At 41.5% G+C, this 21,348-nt stretch overlaps 1 protein-coding gene across 10 annotated transcripts in view; it reads left to right on the forward strand.

Annotated features, from left to right (window-relative positions):
- The window catches only part of ADAM23 (ADAM metallopeptidase domain 23), a 276,719-nt gene that overhangs the window by 247,839 nt on the left and 7,532 nt on the right, over positions 1–21,348 (forward strand). For 3 of the 10 annotated variants that reach the window (XR_008847068.1, XR_008847067.1, XM_056534974.1), the window contains one exon: positions 19,237–19,327. The exons of 5 other annotated variants lie outside the window; for them this stretch is intronic. Coding sequence is in view for 2 of the 5 variants with exons in the window: in XM_056534974.1 (XP_056390949.1) it covers positions 19,237–19,327 (91 nt within the window). In the remaining 3 variants the exon portion in view is untranslated. Of the gene's footprint in view, positions 1–10,404; positions 17,703–19,236; positions 19,328–21,348 lie in introns of those variants that run through there. 2 more of the 10 variants (XR_008847066.1, XM_056534977.1) reach the window with 2 other exon arrangements.

Raw genomic sequence — 21,348 nt, forward strand, 5'->3', positions numbered from 1 at the left:
TTTTTTTGCAGTGTTATAGACCTATATAGGGGACTATAACATTGCACACATTGATTTCCTACACTGATCACTGCCATGCAATAGCAGCGCACAGAACAGTCATTTAGCGATCGGACGCGCAGGAGGCAGGTAGGGATCCTCCTCATCTCCTGCAAACTGTTCGGAATGCCGCGATTTCCCCGCGGCGGTCCCAAACAGCACCACTGAGCTGTGGGGAAGCTTTAACTTTCACTTCAGATGCGGTGATCACCTTTGATCGCCGCGTGTAAACTTTTAATACCGGTCGGTGATGTCCGGTATTAGCCGTTGGTGGCCGCCGGGACTGACCCATCACGGGATATTATATCACGGGAGCCGGCGCAGGACGTAAATATACGTCCTGTGTCACTAAGGAGTTAAACCACTTTTTATTAAAAAAAATTTGGGAATAGAATGTGACAATTTGGACAATTTTGGACTTTTTGTTTTTTAACATTTACGCCGTTCACATTAACATTATATTTTGATAGTTCGGACATTTATGCACGTGGTGATACCAAATATGTTTATTCATTTATATTTTTTTATGCTTTTTGGTAGTAAAGTGGGAAAAAGGGAAGATTTATATCTTTATTAGGAGAGGGGATTTTTAAAAATTTTTTCACTTTTTTTCACTTTTTTTTTTTGCATATTTTCACTTTCCATGTCCTCATAGGGGACTATTAATAGCAATCATTTGATTGCTAATACTGTTCAGTGCTATGCATAGACCCCAGGAGACAAACGGAGGCAGGTGAGGGGAACTCTGTCCGCCATCTTAGATGATCGGGTCCCCGCGGCAGCGCCGCAGGTGATCCGATCATCCTTTCAAACACGCTCATTGCTGCAGATTCCGTTATCTGTATTGATCACGGCATCCTAGGGGTTAAGGGCGGACATCAGCGTGATCGTTGATGTCCGCCATTACCGGCAGGTCCCCAGCTGCTGATAGCAGCCGGGACCTACAGTGCATGACGTGAGCACTGCATTTGGTCGTTAAGGGGTTAACATACTGAATCCTGTAGACTAAGATGGAGCTCTTCGGTTATTGCAGTTTTTTCTAGCATTGCGGGGTTTCACTGATAAAGCCGCTCCTGGTAAAACGCGTCAGAGTTGTGGTGTGGGGCTGGGGTAAGTCCTGTCTTCCTTGCACAAGCTGTCTATCTGTATATTGGCTGCTACTTTAACTGGCACTGTTGATATTTGCACAGTCACTTATTCCTTGTTTTTGCTGCTATTCTCATGGTATTTGCTGCTATTTTCATGGTATCTGGTGCTATTTGCACTGTCACCTGTTTCTTCTGTTATATAGATGTTTCACATGAGTGTATTTTATTTATTTATGGATTGATTTAACACCTTTTTTCTTTCACTCAGTTTAACTGCACATTGTTTGCACTCCTAGAGCACCAGCACTTTATACAGTCGAGTCAGGTCTCTATACCATATATTTATGCTATATCTATTTACTTACCTGTTTTCTTAGACATAAATTTTAACCCCAGTACCCCACTTCTTTTAATCTATATATTTACGCCTTTTATTTAATAATATATTTATTTATATGTATTGATTGATTTTGTATGCTTACCCTATTAATTATTTAATAAAATATGTTTAACCATACACCGTATTCGGTTTTACTCCTTGGGGTCTCACATACTGGTGTGTTCCACACACCTATAGGTTCTATATTTAAGTGTTGGTTCTTGTAAACCCCTAACTCATAATTTAGAAATTATTGATTTTTACTGGAGCCTACATATAGGAAGGACAGTTTCTTTGTCGGTACTTACTTTATAAGTAAGAAAGTTATAGACTCAGGGCTATAAATGACAGCATAAATGACTTGACAATGTCACAACAGCCATGATACGTTCTGCTACATTTGTGACAAATATACGCTTAAGCCCCAAAGAAGCACAATGACTGAGCTTGCTAAGAAAGCACATTATCTCTACGTTGTTTGTAAGATTGTTGATCAAGACAAGGCCTGGACTCCTCACATTTGTGGTGCGAAAGCAATGCTGTCCCTCCCAATGATATAGCGAGAGCAGAAGGATCACGTGACAGACTGTTACATCTGCTTGACTAATGTCTCTGGGTTTTCTGTAAAAAATTAGAAATCAATGTAATACCCTAATCTGCCCTTAGCCATGAGATGAGTGCCACATGACGACAGTCTTTTAATACCAGAGCCACCTGAGAAGTAAAGCTTAGACTAAACAGATCAAAGATGCTGCAACGCACGAGCTGAGCATGGATATTGACTGGATTGCTCTGGATTTTGAACCATGTATGTCTGGTAAACCTCATCTCATTACACAGTTGAAATGAATCGATCTGGTGAGGGACTTAGATTGAGTTTGTGCAAAAAGTTTAGTTATTACATTTTAGTACTTTTTGACACCAAGCTGACAACCTTGTTTTCTGTACTGACATTTATGGGTTGTTCACATGTTTGGGTTGAGTATGACCACAAAAATGGTATTTCTTTAGTGATTTATCAGTGTTAAAGGAAAACAGTCATCCTGTTAACCCACACTAAACCCAATACACCGAGTTATAGTGCGGGTGAACAGAAGACCGATGCAGGGTTTCTGACTAAGATACCTACCTTCAGTCCGGAGCTCGGTCCCTCTGAAGATCAACTTTTATCTTCGCTGACTTGCGCACTGGAGGCGTGCCCGCCGGGTGAATATGAATATTCATGATCGCTGGTCAGGTGAGCGCTTGTGCCTCAATTCAGCAAAGATAGAAGCCGATCTTCAGAGGGACCAAGCGCTGGACTGAAGGTAGGTATCTTTGTCAGAGACCTCGCTTCGGTCTCCTGTTCACCCACAATATAACCCGGTGTATTGGGTTTAACCACTTATTGTAACGCCGAGCGCTCAGGGTCCCGCTTCTCCCCCAGAGCGCTCACAGCGTTACACTCCTGCTTGCAGTGCCCCGGTCAGACTCGCTGACCGGGAGCGCTGCTCTGTGTCTCTCGGCGGGGATGCGATCCCCGTGGCGGGACGTGCCCGCCCGTGGGTCGCATTCCGTGTCACTCACCGGCCCCGTCCTCCTGCTCAGTCCCGGCGTGCGCGGCCCCGCTCTCTAGGGCGCGCGCGCACCAGGTCTCTCAGATTTAAAGGGCCAGCGCACCATTAATTGGTGCCTGGCCCAATTAGTTCCAATCACTCCCTACACTATAAAAACCCACTCCCCCTTCCTGTCCCTGCTGGATCCTGTTGCCTTGTGCCCTGAGAAAGCGTTATAGTGTGTTCCCTAGCCTGCCTATCCAGACCTTCTGCTGTTGCCCCTGACTATGAACCTTGCCGCCTGCCCTGACCTTCTGCTAAGTCTGACCTCGCCTCTGTCTAGTCCTTGTGTACCGCGCCAGTCTCAGCTGCCAGAGAGGTCGAGTCTCTACTGGGGTACACGACCTGGTAATTACCGCCGCAGCAAGTCCATCCCGCTTTGCGGCGGGCTCTGGTGAACACCAGTAACTACTTAGAACCGATTCCCCAGTACGACCCGTGCTATCGCCTCTCCGGCACAGATGATCCACCTCCTGTGTCCTCACCAGCCGCCAGTCCGGATCCTGACACTTATGGACCCAGGGTGTACAGGTACGCCCTGATGCCCTGGAACTTAAGGACCCAGGGCATAGCTGTACGCCCGTGGGAATTGCGGGTTGCCTACTGTAATCATTCAGCAGGCATCCCATGACAATGCCGAGGGGGGTCCACACCGGCGATCTGCGACGATTCCGGTCATACAGGTCACGTGTGACCCGATGACCCAGAATAATCATCTTCTGTAACTGGGCGGGAGGTGGTGATCCCGTCACCTCCCAAGGAGCGCCCGACCAATATCAGCCGGCAGAGGAGGGGTTAATGTCCCTTCTCTCAGCTCTGCTAGCCCACCAAGTTCAGTCAGCGGGCAGAGCTGAGATAAGAAGCCAGGGACCCCCCACTACCAAGATCTGTGCCCCTCAGGGCTAAAGAAGAGCTGTGTAGTCAGGGTGAGCTTCAGGGCACATGGACAGGTAGGAGGTTAAAAAATAAAGTAAGAAAATGTTTTTAAAAAAATCCCCCCCTGACCCCCTAATAGGCCCTAAAGGGTCCGCCGCAGATTTTGCAGCGTGACCCGGGCCCTATATGGGTTTCAGGGTGCAGCATTTGGGCCCCCCCTTTTTTTATATATAACGGTGTGATTTATAATCACACACCGTTATATATAGTATACACCAAGCACATACACTAAACCCATCCCCACCCCCTCACACACACTTCCCCTCCCCCCCGGTGGAGGATGCATATGCTTTACTTGCCTCCGACTCAGAATCTGCCATTGAGGACGAGGAAGATCCTACTTTTCTGTGTTTTTCCTCGTCCTCCTCATCTAACACTGATGATGAGCCCCCCAGAAGGCGGTAGAGACACCGCCAGACGAGGCTACACCCCCCATTTGACTCAGTGGCCGACACTAGTATGAGCATCCATGCCACTCGTCATAGGAGTCCGACCCCCCAGACAAGCATACCGGAGCCCCCTTTACGGTGAACCTGTCTGGAGACCCCCTGAGGGATATCAGCCACGAATTCCTGAGTTTGTTGGCGACTCAGGAATCCGGATTGACATGGCCGGATACACTGAAATAGACTGTTTTAGTTATTATGACTTATAACCACTAAATTGCCCCCAAATAACTGTTTCATAAAAAAGAAAAACTTGATAAGACCTCTGGGGGTATTTTTTTTTTCCAAAAATGGGTCATGGGTCACTAGCATCGAGGACTTTTATATATTGCCTCAAATGTGCAGAGCTCTCTCTCCACCTGAATGGTGTGCTCCTTTGAGGCAACAGGTTAGGGACGGCCACAGACATCACATTCCCAGAATGATGATTCAGAGCATAGGGTTTGGGATGGGCATATTTTTTAGTTTTGGCTATGCTCTTGGTCATCATTCTGGGAACATAACCTATTTTGTCATATTACGGCCCACTATACCCCACTTTACTAACTTATTGTACCCCATGTAACATTCCTTGAGGGGGGTGGGGCACTGTTCTGGCTCTATAGATAGCTCCGTAAATGCTCAAGGCCCCCGACTGCGCTCCTGCCCTTCCGAGACCTGGTGTGCACCCGCAGAGCCGTTTACGTCCTAATATGAGGTAAATATATTGACAAATTTACGGTGACATTTTCTCCTATTAAAACAAGAATGTCTCCCGCGAGCGCGATCGCTACCATCACCGCTAGTGGGGTCCCTGTGCCCACTACGGTGTCACAAGAATGCCTCCCGCGAGCGCGATCGCTATCATCACCCCTAGCGGGGTCCCTGTGCCCACTAGCGGTGTCACAAGAATGCCTCCCGCGAGCGCGAGCGCTACCATGACCGCTAGCGGGGTCCCTGTGCCCACTAGCAGTGTCACAAGAATGCCTCCCTCGAGCGCGATCGCTACCATCACCGCTAGCGGGGTCCCTGTGCCCACTAGCGATGTCACAAGAATGCATCCAGCGAGCACGAGCACTACCATCACCGCTAGTGGGGTCCCTGTGCCCACTAGCAGTGTCACAAGAATGCCGAGCGCGGCTCTGTTCCCCGTCCCTGTCAGCTCTCATGGTACGGGAACAGATTTAAAAGCCTCACGCCCAGCTAACGTAGTACTGCGCATGCGCAGTACTACGCAAATAGCGTAGGGCTAACGCTAGGCTCCTAGTGCTGCCTACGTTAGCCCTACGCTATTTGCGTAGTGCTGCACCTGCGCAGTACTACGTTAGCCGCGCGTGAGGCTTTTAAATCTGTTCCAGTACCCTGAGAGCTGACAGGGACAGGGAACAGAGCCGCGCTCGGCATTCTTGTGACACCGCTAGTGGGCACAGGGACCCTGCTAGCGGTGATGGTAGCGCTCACGCTCGCGGGAGGCATTCTTGTGACACCGCTAGTGGGCACAGGGACCCCGGTAGCGGTGATGGTTGCGCTCACGCTCGCGGGAGGCATTCTTGTGACACCGCTAGTGGGCACAGGGACCCCGCTAGCGGTGATGGTAGCGCTCGCGCTCATGGGAGGCATTCTTGTGACACCGCTAGTGGGCACATGGATCCCGCTAGCGGTGGGGATTGATCGTGCTCGCGTGGACACTGGCTGACAGGCGCAGCGGGGGGACACAGTAAATGGATTAGCTTCTATCGGGCCACAGAAGCACACTGGGACAAGTGAGGGCGCCGCGCTGGGCTCTACAATTCATCTGGAGGGTGGGGGAGGGGCCCGACCGGTATAGCGGTATGGGCAAAAATCCATACCGTGGGAGAAAAAGAAAACCGGTATCCGGTTCATACCGGTATACCACCCAGCACTAGGGGCCAGTACAGTACATGTGGTGAGGGTGGAGAGGACTGATGAGCTGGGAAGGGGAGGATGTGAGGAGATAACCACAAGGGAAGGAGCTGTGGTCGTCACTTTATTATAATTTATTATAATTTCCTCGGTGGGGGGGAGAGGAGGGGGAGAGAGCAGCAGCTAACAGGAAGCTGTCACAGGGAGTCATGGGAAATGTAGTCTTTATGACATGGCTGCTTACTGCTACAGGTGGCAATTACAAGAGAATGGCTGGGCCAAATTTGACAAATGAGGCATCGTTGGAAAGGTCTTTGAAAGAGCTATCAGATGAGGTAAACTTTTTTTTTTTTTTTTTTATGTATGAGCGCTGCAGATGTCCTTTAAGGCTCACTGTACTGCTTGTTATGTTCCTTGAGGGGTGTAGTTTCCAAATCAGTATGCCATGTGTTTTTTTTTTTTTTTGCTGTTCTAGGGGCTTCCTAAATGCAACATGAACCCCAAAAACTATTTCAGCAAAATTTGCTTTCCAAAAGCCAGATGTGACTCTTTCTCTCCTGAACATTGTAGTGCGCCCGCAGTGCACTTGACGTCCACACATGAGATATTTCAATACATAAAAAAAAAAAATCGGTTACACATCCAACTTTAGCAGAAAGTTGTCAAACACTTGTGGGGTGTTAAGGCTCACTATAGTTTCCAAAATAGTATGCCATGATTTATTTATTTTTTCGCTGTTCTGGCACCAAACTCACTCTCTAAAATCCCATTGTCCCTCCTTCTTTTCTGAGCCCTCTTCTGCACCTGATATACACTTTACATACACATATGAGGTATTTCCTTTACGCAAAAGAAATTGGGTTACACATTTTAGTGAGATTTCCCTTGTAAAAATTCAAAAACTTGGTCTACAAGAACATGCACGTGTAAAAAATTAAGATTTAGAATTTTCTCCTTCACTTTGCTGCTATTCCTGTGAAATACCGAAAAGGTTAACACACTTATTGAATGTCATTTTGAATACGTTGAGGGGTGCAGTTTTTATAATGGGGTCATTTATGGGGTATTTTTAATATAAAGGCCCTTCTAATCCACTTCAAGGCTTAACTGGTCCCTGAAAAATTCTGATTTTGCTAATTTTGTGAAAAATTGGAAAATTGCTGCTGAACTTTAAAGCCCTATGATGTCTTCCAAAAGTAAAAACATGTCAACTTTATGACGCAAACATAAAGTAGACATATTGTATATGTGAATCAATATATCATTTATTTGGGATGTCTATTTTCCTTATAAGCAGAGAGTTTCAAAGTAAAAAAAAATGCAACATTTTCAAATTTTTTCAGCAAATTTGGGAAATTTTCACCAAGAAATGATGCAAGTATCGACGAACATATGTTACCAGTAACATAAAGTAGAATATATCACGAAAAAACTATCTCGAAATCAGAATGAAAAGTAAAAGCATCCCAGAGTTATTAACCCCTTAGGGACTCAGCCTATTTTCACCATAAGGACTCAGCAAATTTTCGTTTTTTGCATTTTTGCTTTTTCCTCCTTTCTTTCTAAAAATCATAACGCTTTCAATTTTGCACCTACAGACCCATTTAAGGGCTTGTTTTTTGCGTCACCAATTGTACTTTGCAATGACATCACTTATTTGATAATAAAACCTGCGGCAAAACCAAACCAAAATTATTTGTGGGGTGAAATTAAAAAAAAACATGCCATTTTGTAACTTTTGAGGGCTCCGTTTCTACGCAGTGCAGTATTTGTTAAAACCTTATATTTATTCTGTAGGTCCATATGGTTACAAGGATACCCAATTTATATAGGTTTTATTTTAATACTTAGGGTAGCTCCCACCATCCATTTTTTTCTGTCCCTGCCTACTGCCCATCTATCCCTAACCGCCTCCCTGTCTTTACATTTTTTTTTACTATATTAAAAATGGCTTTTTGTCTGCCTGGTAGTGTGCTCACTTCCCCAGCAGGAACAACGTCACTGATGCCTGCTGGGGCCGACACTTCCGCCCTTAGTTCACTATACAGGATGCCTCCAGCTGTTTCACCACTGCAACTCCCAGCTTGCCCTGACATCTACTGGCTGTCAGGGCATGCTGGGAGTTGTAGTGGTGAAATAACTGGAGGCACCCTGTGTCGAAAACAATAACTTTGTTAGCGCCGTGGCGCTACACCGAACACCACTCTCTCCCCCCTCTGTTGAAATCAATAGATTTGCATGGGCCGCGGTGCTACCCCGAACCCCGCTCTCTCCCCCACTTGTTGAAATCAATAGTTGCCGCAGCGCTACCCCAAACCCCGCCCCCCCCCGTTCAAATCAATAGTTGCTGCAGCGCTACCCCTCCCCCCCAACCATACCCGAGTGCAGAGCAGCAGCGGCGGCGGCGTGTAGATGCCGGGAGGCGGGGCCTGCATGTGAAGCCATGGAGCCAATGCACTCTCAGTGCTCGCTCCCACCTGTCTGATTGACAGTCAGGGAGCGAGCGCAGGCTAAATGAATTAGGACCGATGCCCGGCCGGCATCGGTCCGAATTCATGCGTGACGTCGCGCCAGCCTGCAGCCAGCCTGCAGCCAGCCACTAGTAGGGAGACCCCTAGTGGCCGGCTTTCAACATTAAAATAAACTATTTTAATGAAAAAAAAATGTAGACATTTATATTAGAGATATGTTGTAGTACATAAGTACTACAACATATCAAAAAAAGTTTGGTGACAGTGCCCATTTTAAAAAAAATATAAACGACATGCACCAAAATTAGTATGTTTAAAATTGGCATCTTATGACCCCTATAACTTTTACATTTTTTTGTTTACTCGGCGGTATGAGGGCTCATTTTTTGCACCGTTATATGTAGTTTTTGTAGGTACTATTTTTGTTTTGATGGGACTTTCTGATCGCTTTTTATTAATATTTTTTTTATCTTATATTAAGTGACCAAAAATGCACAATTTTGGACTGGTATTTTTGGTTTAGCTAACCTAATATTTTAATAGTTCGGACATTTACGCATGCGGCCGTACCACATATGATTATTTTTATTCTTTATTACAATATTTTATTTAAAAAATGGGAAACAGGGGGTGATTTTAACTTTTAATAGGGAAGGGGTTAATGAAATTTTATTTACATTTTTTTACACTGATCAGTGCTATGCCATTGCAAAGCAATGATCAGTGTTACCAGCACTCTGCTGCTTCTGCCTGCTACACAGGCATGGAGCAGTAGATGGCCGATTGGACAACAGAGAGTCAGGTGAGGACCCTATCGTAGTCCGGAAAGCTGATCGGGACATTGCGATTTTGTCGTGATAGTCCCAATCAGCTCTGCTGAGCTGCCGGGATTCTTTTACTTTAGTTTTAGACTCCGCTATCAACTTCTGCGGCATCTAAAGGGTTAATGCCGAGAATCTGCCTGATCGGCCATGCCCGGCATTAGCCATGGGTTCTGGCTGCCCGTAACAACCGGGACCCATGGGGTTTAACCCATTCTTTGCTGGTGAGAACGGTTTAAACCTGGTAGATGGGACCAGGGCATACAGGTACGCCCTGATTCCTTAAGGTTCGGGGATGCAGGACGTATGCATACGCCCTGCGTCCCCAAGAGGTTAAGGGTGGAAGTGACAGTGGTCAAATGTGCAAAATAAGCTTGGGTCCTTATGGTGAAAATGGGGGTAATTTGGGTGAACAGTATGACCATTTTCCTTTAAGCATCATGAAGGTTATCTTGTTACACAATGGCAACACACAAAAGAAACATATGAAAATATGAAACTGTTGTTGAGTCACATCCAGTACACCAAGTACAACTGGAACAACTGTGGAGATCTAAAAGTTGTGGCTCTGCTTCGTGAAATGCAGCATGATTCAAAGAGAGCACCAAACTACATTAAGCTCATTTACAAATGTCTTAAAACATACAAAACCATGAAGTACAGCATGTCAAAATCATCAAGTGCAAATGTCTTAAAGCATACAAAACCATGAGGTGCAGCATGTCACGTGTCATTTCCTGCATTCACACTTGGGCTTCTTCCCCAGAAATATTGGTGCAGTCAGTGATGAACATGGTCAAAGGTTTCGCCAGGACATTGCCACAATGGAAAAACGGTGTCCTGGCAACTGGGATCTGTTAATGCTTGCCATTGTTGGTCACTACAAAGACATGGAACTGACGCAAGTACACACGAAAATCAGGAGCCAAACAATTGAACTTATGCAGCGTGTCAGAAAATGTATGCAACTAAACACTCTGTAGTCAATAAAAACTAAGTTCATGTTTCTCAAAATTCTTACCAAAGTGTTCACTCTGGAGGGGGTCTAATAATCACCAAAAAGTTTTCAGGAACAAAGACTTTTTTTAAATGTGTTGTCCAGTGTGATCAATAAATCAAGAGCATTTTATTAGCAGCCACTTACCCTCTTAATTCCTGCACGCAGTAAGGGTGTACTTATTTTTTTCACACACTGCTTCTGCATTATGGCATCGTTGTTTTTTTTTTAATAAATAATGACACTGTGTACTTTGCCATGTGTTGTTGTTCATCTAATGTGTTTACCTAATTTTAAGATATTCTAAGGACTAGATTTTTTATATTATTATGATACTTAAAACCATATCATTTAAAGAGGGTGTACTTTCTTATATATCTGTAAAATGTATATTTTTTAGGCTGGCCAATATAGGTAAAAATTTAGTTAATGGCATACAAATAATAAACATATTAGTGTAAAATGTTATGTTTATAGAATATACTACAGGTGTCATTAAAGCTTTATTATTGTGCATCCCAAACATTAAACTTTTATTAATAGCAGATGTTATAATGGTATGTACTGAATATGTTTAATAAAGGTAAGTACTATAAGACTTTTTGATAGGACACACAAAAGTGCTATTGCTTTTATAAGAACATCTGTCACAATTTGCATGTTTCCCTTTTTCAAATTTCAATTCTGCTGCTTTCAACATATTAGTGCATTCCAATGGGTGCACCAGTGCAAATGTAGTATTTTATATACTACATTTGTATACTATAAAAAATGCATTTATTTTTCAACATTCATTAGTACGTTATATATCACAGTTTTGGTGAAGGTACTTAGAGAGAAAACTTATCATTGTTAGCAATACTACTGAATAACGTAAGGTTTGTAAGAGCATCATTCTTATATCAAAGATTATTTCATAATTGTTTTACTTACTTTTAATATGTACTGTGCTTTGTTTATATTAATGTATTGGGGTATTGCATTACAATAAAAATTGAATTATCAACAACCAAGAACGACTGTAAGGAGGACTGTACTGAGCTATAATAGGGCTGTCGTAGAGGTTTAGATGGCCTCTACTGTACCTTTGTATGCCTAAGGCTGGGTTCACATATATCAGGCGTCCGGCATAGTTTTCCCTCCGGCATGCATCGGAGGGAAACTAATGCTAGAACTGATCCCATCCATTTAAATGGGACAGTTCACAATCATCCAGCTCGGATAGCAAAGGACAGGGGAATGCTGCTTGCTGCGTTCCCCTGTCCGTCCTGCAGAAGCAAAGGACGCCGGATGCCATACATTAGTTGTGTCAAGGTCTAGGCTGAGTTCACCTATGCCGGATGCCAGACATACGTGAACCAAGCCTAACTGGCATAAAGAGCACTGCTTTAAGGAAAGGATATCTCCATAAATAAAGTTCCCTAATAGACATGTATGGTAGTGCAAAAAGCTGTGAGTCTAAGTACTAATTATGATTGTGGCATTATGATCCCACGTCCCTGACAGGCTCCATGGGCAACCAGGCTGGAATTTGCTTTCTCCAAACCTGTTTTAAGCTGTTCTAATAGCACCAACAGTAGACATTATGGGGGACATTTATCAATGTTGGTGTGAAGAAGTATAGATTTTACCTGGAAGTATAGTTTGCCTGGTGTATTTTTTTTACCAAATTTATCAAAATGGTGCACAGACTTGATAAATTCTTCACAATTATATATGCCAGTGAGCTGCAGAGCTAGGTTTAAGCTTTGTGCTCTGGCATCTGACACATATTTACATGTCCTATAAGGTGGTGTAGGTTTGCACAAAAAAAGTATAAAGTGGTGTACAGTGCACCAAACAGTGGACAACTTTGAACAGAAAATGTCGCTAAAAAAATGTGCTAATAATGCAAAACTTGCTGAGACATTTAGAACATTAAAGTGGTGTAAAGCCAATAATAAATGTCTCCCAATGAGATTTTATAAGGGCTATGGGCACTTTTAAAAACATTCTTATACTTGCTCAGTACTTATTATACAAAAATCCTTTATTGCAATGGATTAAAAAATTGTGTTAACTTTCTCTTCTGCAGCCTCTGCATTGTTCTGTTATCAGTGATGTCCATCAGAGAAGGAAAAGCTATTCTCCGATAGGTTTGATTTTAGCTCTTAACTCCTTTGATCTGGTCACAAATTAGCTTAGAGGGCAGCTCAGGGGAGTTGATATAGGGGCTAAAAAGAGACTATACAAACTAGCTTCTCTGGTGGACTTTACTGTTAACAAGACACAGCAGAAAGATATAGAAGAAATAAACTAAGTTTTTTTTTTCTTTTATAAAAAAAAAATATGGAGAAAGAGTTTTTGTACCATAATAAAGTTCAGAGAAAACATACAAAAATTCAAATGTGTGAATAGCCTGTAGGTAAATTGCAGGTAATGCAAATCTTTAATAAATTGCAATGTGTACATTTAAAATTGACATTATATTAAACCCATCATTATCATTAAGTGGATTTTCAGCAGCATTCTTATACCCATAAATGTATTTTCTTTTTCTCTCCTGCCTACTCTTTTGTAACTCATTAACCAATAATACTTTATTACTACCACCTGTCTAAAAAGTGATTCTACTAAAAACAGGTTTTATAGCTACATTACATTTACTCCCTTTTTAAGACTTTGCAACCAACACCAAAATCTATTTGCCTACTGGAATGAAGTAAGCATGTAACTGTATATCTAATATTTCATTCCAGTAGGCTTTACTTAGGCATAGTAGCACTATGTTTGAAATGGTTTTATTGACACTATTAAGTAAAGTAAAATGGGGTATCTTCTTGGTGACTTGAACTTTAGAGCACAAAAAGGTTGGTCATCTAGTTTTGTAAGTCAGGACTGAGGTCCCACTTGTTTTCGGCCTTTGCAGGGTCATGTCTTTTTTGCTTTTAGAGAGAGGCTGCATCCTTCATACATTTTGCAACGCATATTAACCAATCAGAAAGCCTGGTTTTGGGCTCTCAAACAATAAATAAACATGTGTGTTTTATGTAATTTAAGCAGGCACTGTCATTTGCAAAAACTTTATATTTAATATATAGAATAACATCATATGTATATTTGTAATATACATTGGTTAAAATATTTGTATATTTTTGGGTAAAATATGCTATCTTGTTCCTGCAGCTACAGTCATGGCCGTAAATGTTGGCACCCCTGAAATTTTTCTAGAAAATGAAGTATTTCTCACAGAAAAGGATTGCAGTAACATGTTTTGTTATACACATGTTTATTACCTTTGTGTGTATTGGAACTAAACCAAAAAAGGGAGGAAAAAAAAAGCAAAGTGGACATAATGTCACACCAAACTCCAAAAATGGTCTGGACAAAATTATTGGAATCCTTTCAAAATTGTGGAAAAATAAGATTGTTAAAGCATGTGATGCTCCTTTAAACTCACCTGGGGAAAGTAACAGGTGTGGGCAATACAAAAATCACACCTGAAAGCAGATAAAAAGGAGAGAAGTTTACTTAGTCTTTGCATTGTGTGTCTGTGTGTGCCACACTAAGCATGGACAACAGAAAGAGGAGAAGAGAACTTGAGAACCAAAATTGTGGAAAAAACTATCTCAAGGTTACAAGTCCATCTCCAGAGATCTAGATTTATCTTTGTCCACAGTGCGCAACATTATGAAGAAGTTTGCAACCCATGGCACTGTAGCTAATTTCCCTGGGCGTGTATAAAAGAGAAAAATTTATGAGAAGTGTCAACGCTGGATAGTCCGGATGGTGGATAAGCAGCCCCAAACAAGTTCCAAAGATATTCAAGCTTTCCTGCAGTCTCAGGGAGAATCTGTGTCAGCGCAAACTATCTGTCGACATTTAAATTAAATGAAACTCTATGGCAGGAGACCCAGGAGGACTCCACTGCTGACACAGAAACATAAAAAAGCAAGACTACATTTTGCCAAAACTTGAGTAAGCCAAAATCCTTCTGGGAAAATGTTTTGTGGACAGATGAAACCAAGATAGATTTAAAGGAGGTAATCCCTGCAAGTTTTCTCCTCCTTTTTCACCAGGCAGCCCTTTGGACCTGTTCATATAGGCCATTCATAAAGATGTGAAGGCATTGATGTATTTGCAAGCAACTAGCAATTTATCTAAAGGGGAAGAACGCGCACTTAGATGGCTAGCCAGCAGACCAGATTTGAAAGTTTCACGGGCAGACAAATGTGGGAGTACCGTGGTTATGCCCACTGAGTACTACATGCCTGAAACACAACGACTGCTAGGAGATAGCATCACGTATGTACGCCTCCCCTCAGATCCTACACATAAAACATTTAATCAGTTACTTTCTTTTCTTAGACATCAATCTGAACAAGGTATAATTTCTCCCAATACCACAGAAAAACTATTTCCAACTCTAGGCCTGCTAAATGGTACTTTTTACCTAAAGTGCATAAGTCGCAGAGCCAACCCCCTGGTCGCCATTCGTTGTGGGGATTGGCTCTGCGACTGAGTACTTATCCCAATACATTGAGTTGCTGTTAAAACCCCTATTGAGACATACACCGACATACTTTAAGGACACTGGAGATCTCCTGGTACACCTTGAGAGTTTTGAATGGCACACCAATTATCGACTAGCCTCCATCGATATCGAGAGTTTGTACACCCGCATTCCTCGGGATGCGGGTGTGCAGGCTATTCGTGAGTTTCTTTTAGAGACTAATAAAACTGAAGCATTTACTTTATTCATATGTGATGCCCTTTCATTCATCTTGTCACATAATGAGTTTAAAGAGGAAGAGAATTGGTATAAGTAGGAGACCGGTACTGCGATGGGCACACCGGTCTCCTGCATCTATGCCAATCTGTTCCTCGCCTTTTTCGAACGACGCTACATCTTTTCCAATCTCAACCCCTATGTTAGGTACATTAAACTCTTCCTTCGTTTTGTCGACAACATTTTGGTAGTATAGGATGGCCAGGAGACAGAATTTCAAGAATTCGTGACATACTTAGAAGAATATATGCATACAAGAAAATATGCTGTTCATTGGGTTTGGCGGATCAGAGCTCGAATTCCTAGAGGTGAAGCTGAAAATCTTTGGAGACATATGGGTGACAATGGGATATCGCAAACCCATCGCCCGTAATTCTTTCAGAGCTCTCTCTCACCTTCAGAGCTCTCACTACACACAAAACAGGGAATTCCATACTCACAATTTCTACGTCTGAGACGCATTAATAGTGATAGCCAGATTTTTGAAGATCAAGCCGATGAACTTAAAACTTGTCTCCTAGCCAGGAACAACCCATTATCAGTTATTGATACAGCTTTAGATAGGGATAGGGAAATAAAAAGATCTGACTTATTGCTACCAAATAAAAATCTTAAAAATAACGACAATGAGAGGCGATTCGTTTTCTCCCTTAGCAACTCCAATCTAAATTAAGTCATCATTATTAGAGCAATACATCGTCACTGGTACATGCTTGGAAACAGATGCTGACCTCAAACATGTAACAGTGAAAAACCTTTGATTACCTTCAGAAAAAAAGGTCACCATAGGTGACCGCCTGAAAATTCTGACATCAATACACAAAAAACAACTTCTTCCTCTTGGAAGAGGTTATTCCTTGAAAGGAAATTTCCCATGTAGGAGCTGTTCTTTTTCTTCACAGAATTGGGCTAGCAGGCATTTAAAATTGGGAAATTACATACATATAGTTAACCAACTTATAACATGCCGAACTACATTTGTCATTTACATATTAATCTGCCCATGTGGGTTTTACTATGTAGGTAAGACAATTCGTCAGCTCCATGTCCGCATTCATGAACATTTGAGATCCGTCAGAACCGGAATATGAGCTACACGTCGTATCACCCACATGCGCGAGATCCACAATAGTGATACCACCTTACTTAAATTTGCAGGTCTAGAATCAGTATACCCACCCTCAGATGGCAGTGATAGACATACGCTGGATCATTAAGCTTGATGCCACAGGAGCTCTTGGCTTTAATGATTGCTATGAATTTAGCCCCTTTTTATAGTAACTGCAGTTTCTGTGTCCAATAGCTTTTATATGCCGTTGATTTATATATATATATGTATGTTTTTTTTAATACATTTTTTACTTTGTATAACACATATACTGTTTTTGCATCTATTTGTTGCGACCACATGACTTTACCTGTTTCTTACCTGTTCCGGTGTCTTTTATATAAAGTGCGCTTGCACACAGAGAGACGCCAGGTGTCGGCAAGTGGAAGCACACTTAGTGTGCGAAACAGTACTGTCCTGTCATCACCTCTGCCTCACAGTCTATGATGCCTGTTCTGCACGCTATGTATATGCCTTACGGACCCAAGTAAAACTATGATCACTGGACGGTGAGTGCAGTCTCCTTTCTTTTTCGTCACATATTTGTAAAAACCAAGATAGAGTTTTTTGGTAAAGCACATCATTCTTCTGTTTACCAAAAATGGAATGAGGCCTAAAAAGAAAAGAACACAGTACCTACAGTGAAATATGGTGGAGGTTCAATTATGTTTTGGGGTTGTTTTGCTGCCTCTGGCACTGGGTGCCTTGAATGTGTGCAAGGCATCATGAAATCTGAGGATTACCAACGGATTTCACACTGTAGAGCCCAGTGTAAGAAAGCTGGCTTTGCGTCCTAGATCTTGGGTCTTCCAGCAGGACAATGACTCCAAAGCATCCAGAAATGGATTGCAACAAAGCACTGGAGATTTCTGAAGATGCCAACAATGAGTCCAGATCTAAATCCCATTGAACACCTGTGGAGAGATCTTAAAATTGCTGTTGCAAAAAGGCGCCCTTCCAATAAGAGAGACCTGGAGCAGTTTGCAAAGGAAGAGTGGTCCAACATTCCGGCTGAGAGGTGTAAGAAGCTTATTGATGGTTATAGGAAGCAACTGATTTTTTCCAAAGGGTGTGCCACCAAATATTAAGTTAAGGGGGCCAATAATTTTGACCAGCCCATTTGTGACATTATATCCAATTTGCTTTTTGTCCTCTCTTTTTTGTTTTAGTTCCAATACACACAAAGGGAATAAACATGTGTATAGCAAAACATTTGTTACTGCAATTCTTTTCTGTGAGAAATACTTCATTTTCTTGAAAAATATCAGGGGTGCCAACATTTACGGACATGACTGTATTGCCTGTGTGTCTCTGTGCAGAGACAAAATACAGGAAGTGAGGGTGGACAAGCAGGGCTCTGTGCACTGAGAACAAGCAGGGCTCTGTGCACCGAGGACAAGCACGGCTCTGTGCACTGAGAACAAGCAGGTCTCTGTGCACTTAGGACAAGCAGGGCTCTGTACACTGAGGGCAAGCAGGGCTCTGTACACTGAGGCTCTGTGACGTAGGCTTATTGAAAAGCCAGGAGCCTGCACAGAGCCCTGCTTGTCCTGCCCTCACTTCCTGTATTTTGTCTTCTCACAGAGACACACAGGCAACAGCTTCAGGGACAAGACTCTTTTTACCCAAAATACTTTTTTACCCAAAAATATATGTTTTAACCAGTGTATATTACAAATATACATATAATGGTAATATCTGCATCAAATATGTAAACTAGATATACCTTGTATCAACCCTGGGCACATAAAATACCTGAATTCACTAGATTTGCCAGATAGATATAACGTTTTTACTGCATGACAACATAATGACAGGAAAGTAACATTTTTAATTTGGTCTGGAAATTCTCTAACCTTAATTTTGTACTAGAAAAACTAAAGTCTGTATAAGAAACATGGCAATGTTCTGCACAAACAGCATATGGGTTGTAGAAGTAAGTACAAAGAGACAACTTTATGGAAATGTCAAGGTGTGACTATGAGATAGTTATTTCAAGGATCATTCAAATTTTAAGTGTTCTCTATGGGAAAATTATCCACAGAGATCTCTCATCTAGTGCCTTTTTCTTTTAAGTTTGCTCATTGCCTGACATTGTTTGATGGTTCATGTAAATGTCAAATAAATTGCTTTGATGTTCTTAATTGTCCAATGAACATGGAAACCCTTGATACAATAATTAAAGTTTAAATATAGTTAACAGAGTTCACATAAAGAGAGCAATATCAATTTTTACGTTGGTGGCGGAATTAAGTGAACAAATAAAATAATTATATATCCTGATATTAACTAACAGTGTGTTCTCCTGGAATAAGAAAGAAACTGTATACAGTAACATCATGTAACTCATATTCTATCATTTGAGTACTATGGAATGTGTAAAAGTTGATAAAAAACAATAAAATGGAAATGCAAAAATCTAAATCGTATTGCCCTTTAAATACCTTATTACTAAAAGCACAAAACCGTATTGTATAGAATTCCCACTAACCTTTTTTATTGCAAAATAATGTTCTGTTAAATTATTAGCAGTTAAAAGCTTAATGAAATGGGGCCAGTGTAGCAAATGTATTAAAAAATCCACATTTGCTTGATGAGGTGAAAATCCGAGATTAATAGAGATTAATCTGAATGTATTTCTCAGGTTAGAAGTCAAGATTATTTGCCTGCGTTTCCCTTTTGTGGTTGGTTCTTATGTTTTTCTTCCCATAATCCTTTACTACAGGTCCTAGTGCCACCAACCTTATAATAGGGTCCATCGCTGGTGCCATCCTGGTAGCAGCTATTGTCCTTGGGGGGACTGGATGGGGCTTTAAGTAAGGAACAACGCATGTCTTCTCTTCAATGGCAATGCCATAACTCTTTCTGCTTACTGTATATCACATTTGAGTTTCTGCTACATGGTTCTGAGGTTTCACTAATCAGGAATGTTCATTAAACCATGAAAGATAAATAAAATGTAATGCCACTTGGGTGATGAGATAGCTGAGAAAAATAGAAGAAAGAAATCTATGTCTTATATTGAGGCTGTGATGATTAGGGTCTGAGCTCCATGTTGTCATGTCTACGCAGAAGATGGGTGTGTTGTCCTATTGCCTCCTGTCTAATACAGATTTACTCAGCCAACTGCAAAATCAGATCTTGGTATGGTACTACTTATGAAAAACTGCATGTTGAATTTGTATAGGGAACCTGTAATTGTTTTCATGATGCCTGAACCACAAGTCATCAGGTCAGTCCCTGGTGGCATTTCTCCGCCCCACCAGACTTGATTACATATCTCTTTGCCCTTTTCTCTGCCCTACAAGTCTTGCTTGATAGATCTCTCGCTATTCCCAAACAGGAAGAGATCTGTCAACCAAGGCTAGTGGGGTGGGAAGAAGCCATCAGAGACCACCCTGATGACTCTTCTTTCAGGCAGCATGAAAGTTGTGCAAGGCTCCCTTTAAGAACTATAGACAAATCTACTATTCAGCACTGCTGTAAATATCAGTAGTTCCCAATGCCTTCTGACACAGTGTCACATCCAGTCTGCCTCATTCTTGTTTAAATGAATTAGTATGAAGCTTTAGTGCTTATAAAGTTCAGGATTCCAACATATTTTAATCATTCACACCATTATAGTTCTAGCAGGGCTATCAGATCAAACATGGTAAACACAAAAAGCACCGTAAGTTTAAACTTTTGTATTTGCAATTTATAACAAATATTTGTAGCATTAGTTTATTTTGTTGCTAAGCATACAGATGTTAATGTCAGGGGGTGCATTCACACCACGATTTTGCTATACGGTTCCAGTATACGGCTTGTATTGATTTTTTTTTTTTTTGCTGTACACAAAACCGCAGTCTACCAACCTTATATGTTTTTTTAACATTGAAGTCAATGAAAAACAGGTGTCTACGGTACCATATGGTTTTTGAGATAGCATATGGGGTTTTTTTCTCGCACAAAAAACCTACTTTCCTTGGAACTTCAATAAAAAATGTTTAAACTTTATTGCACTAAAATGTTAACCAAAAAAATGTATAATTATTATTAATTTTTTTTTACAAAAACTGATGGAACCAGACCTCTAAATTCAAACCGCATATGGTTTAAAACTGTATGCAGTTTAATTTCAGAGCATATGCATACAGTTTTTTTCGGTTTTTAAGGCATACATTCTGCAATAAACAAAACTGATGCAAAACAGTATGGCAAAATCATGATGTGAATGTAGCCTTACTTAGCTAGCTTGTTTGCCAACTAGAGTAACATGATTTCCTGCAATGGAAGTAATACTTTAGGGTTTTAGTTGGCCAAAAGTGGCATTAATGCTTATGTAAAGTGCAAATGACAGAAATATTTGTCCCCCCTAAGTATGTTATCAAACGTATATAAAAAAAAAAAACATGTTTATAAAACTTCTGTTATCTGATATAATAAAGCATACTTACAGGTATTCATCTGCACTGCAGTAATGTACAGCTGTAAATTAATCTGCCAGGTTTCCTTATAACACATAAAGATATATCTGGTAGTATACACCATGGTACTCATATCCGCTCATGCAGTTTATGCTGTAGCCTCTTATAAGATATTACAAATGATGAAAGTATATGATAAGAAAACTATGTTAAGTGATGGTACAGAATCATATGAACTAGTCAGATTTTATCATACTCTAATAAGGTTGTAAAAGATGAGTGCAAACAGTAAAAAGGATTATCTAAAGCTGACCATAAACATGAAGTGACTTTTCACAAGACCTGGACATAGGTATAATGTAGATTAATAAAGCTATGTTTTCCATGTCTGATCCTGCTTTTTCCTATAATATAAGTAACCTCAAAGG

The sequence above is a fragment of the Hyla sarda genome, chromosome 8 (assembly GCF_029499605.1).
Source record: "Hyla sarda isolate aHylSar1 chromosome 8, aHylSar1.hap1, whole genome shotgun sequence".
Lineage (NCBI taxonomy): Eukaryota > Metazoa > Chordata > Amphibia > Anura > Hylidae > Hyla > Hyla sarda.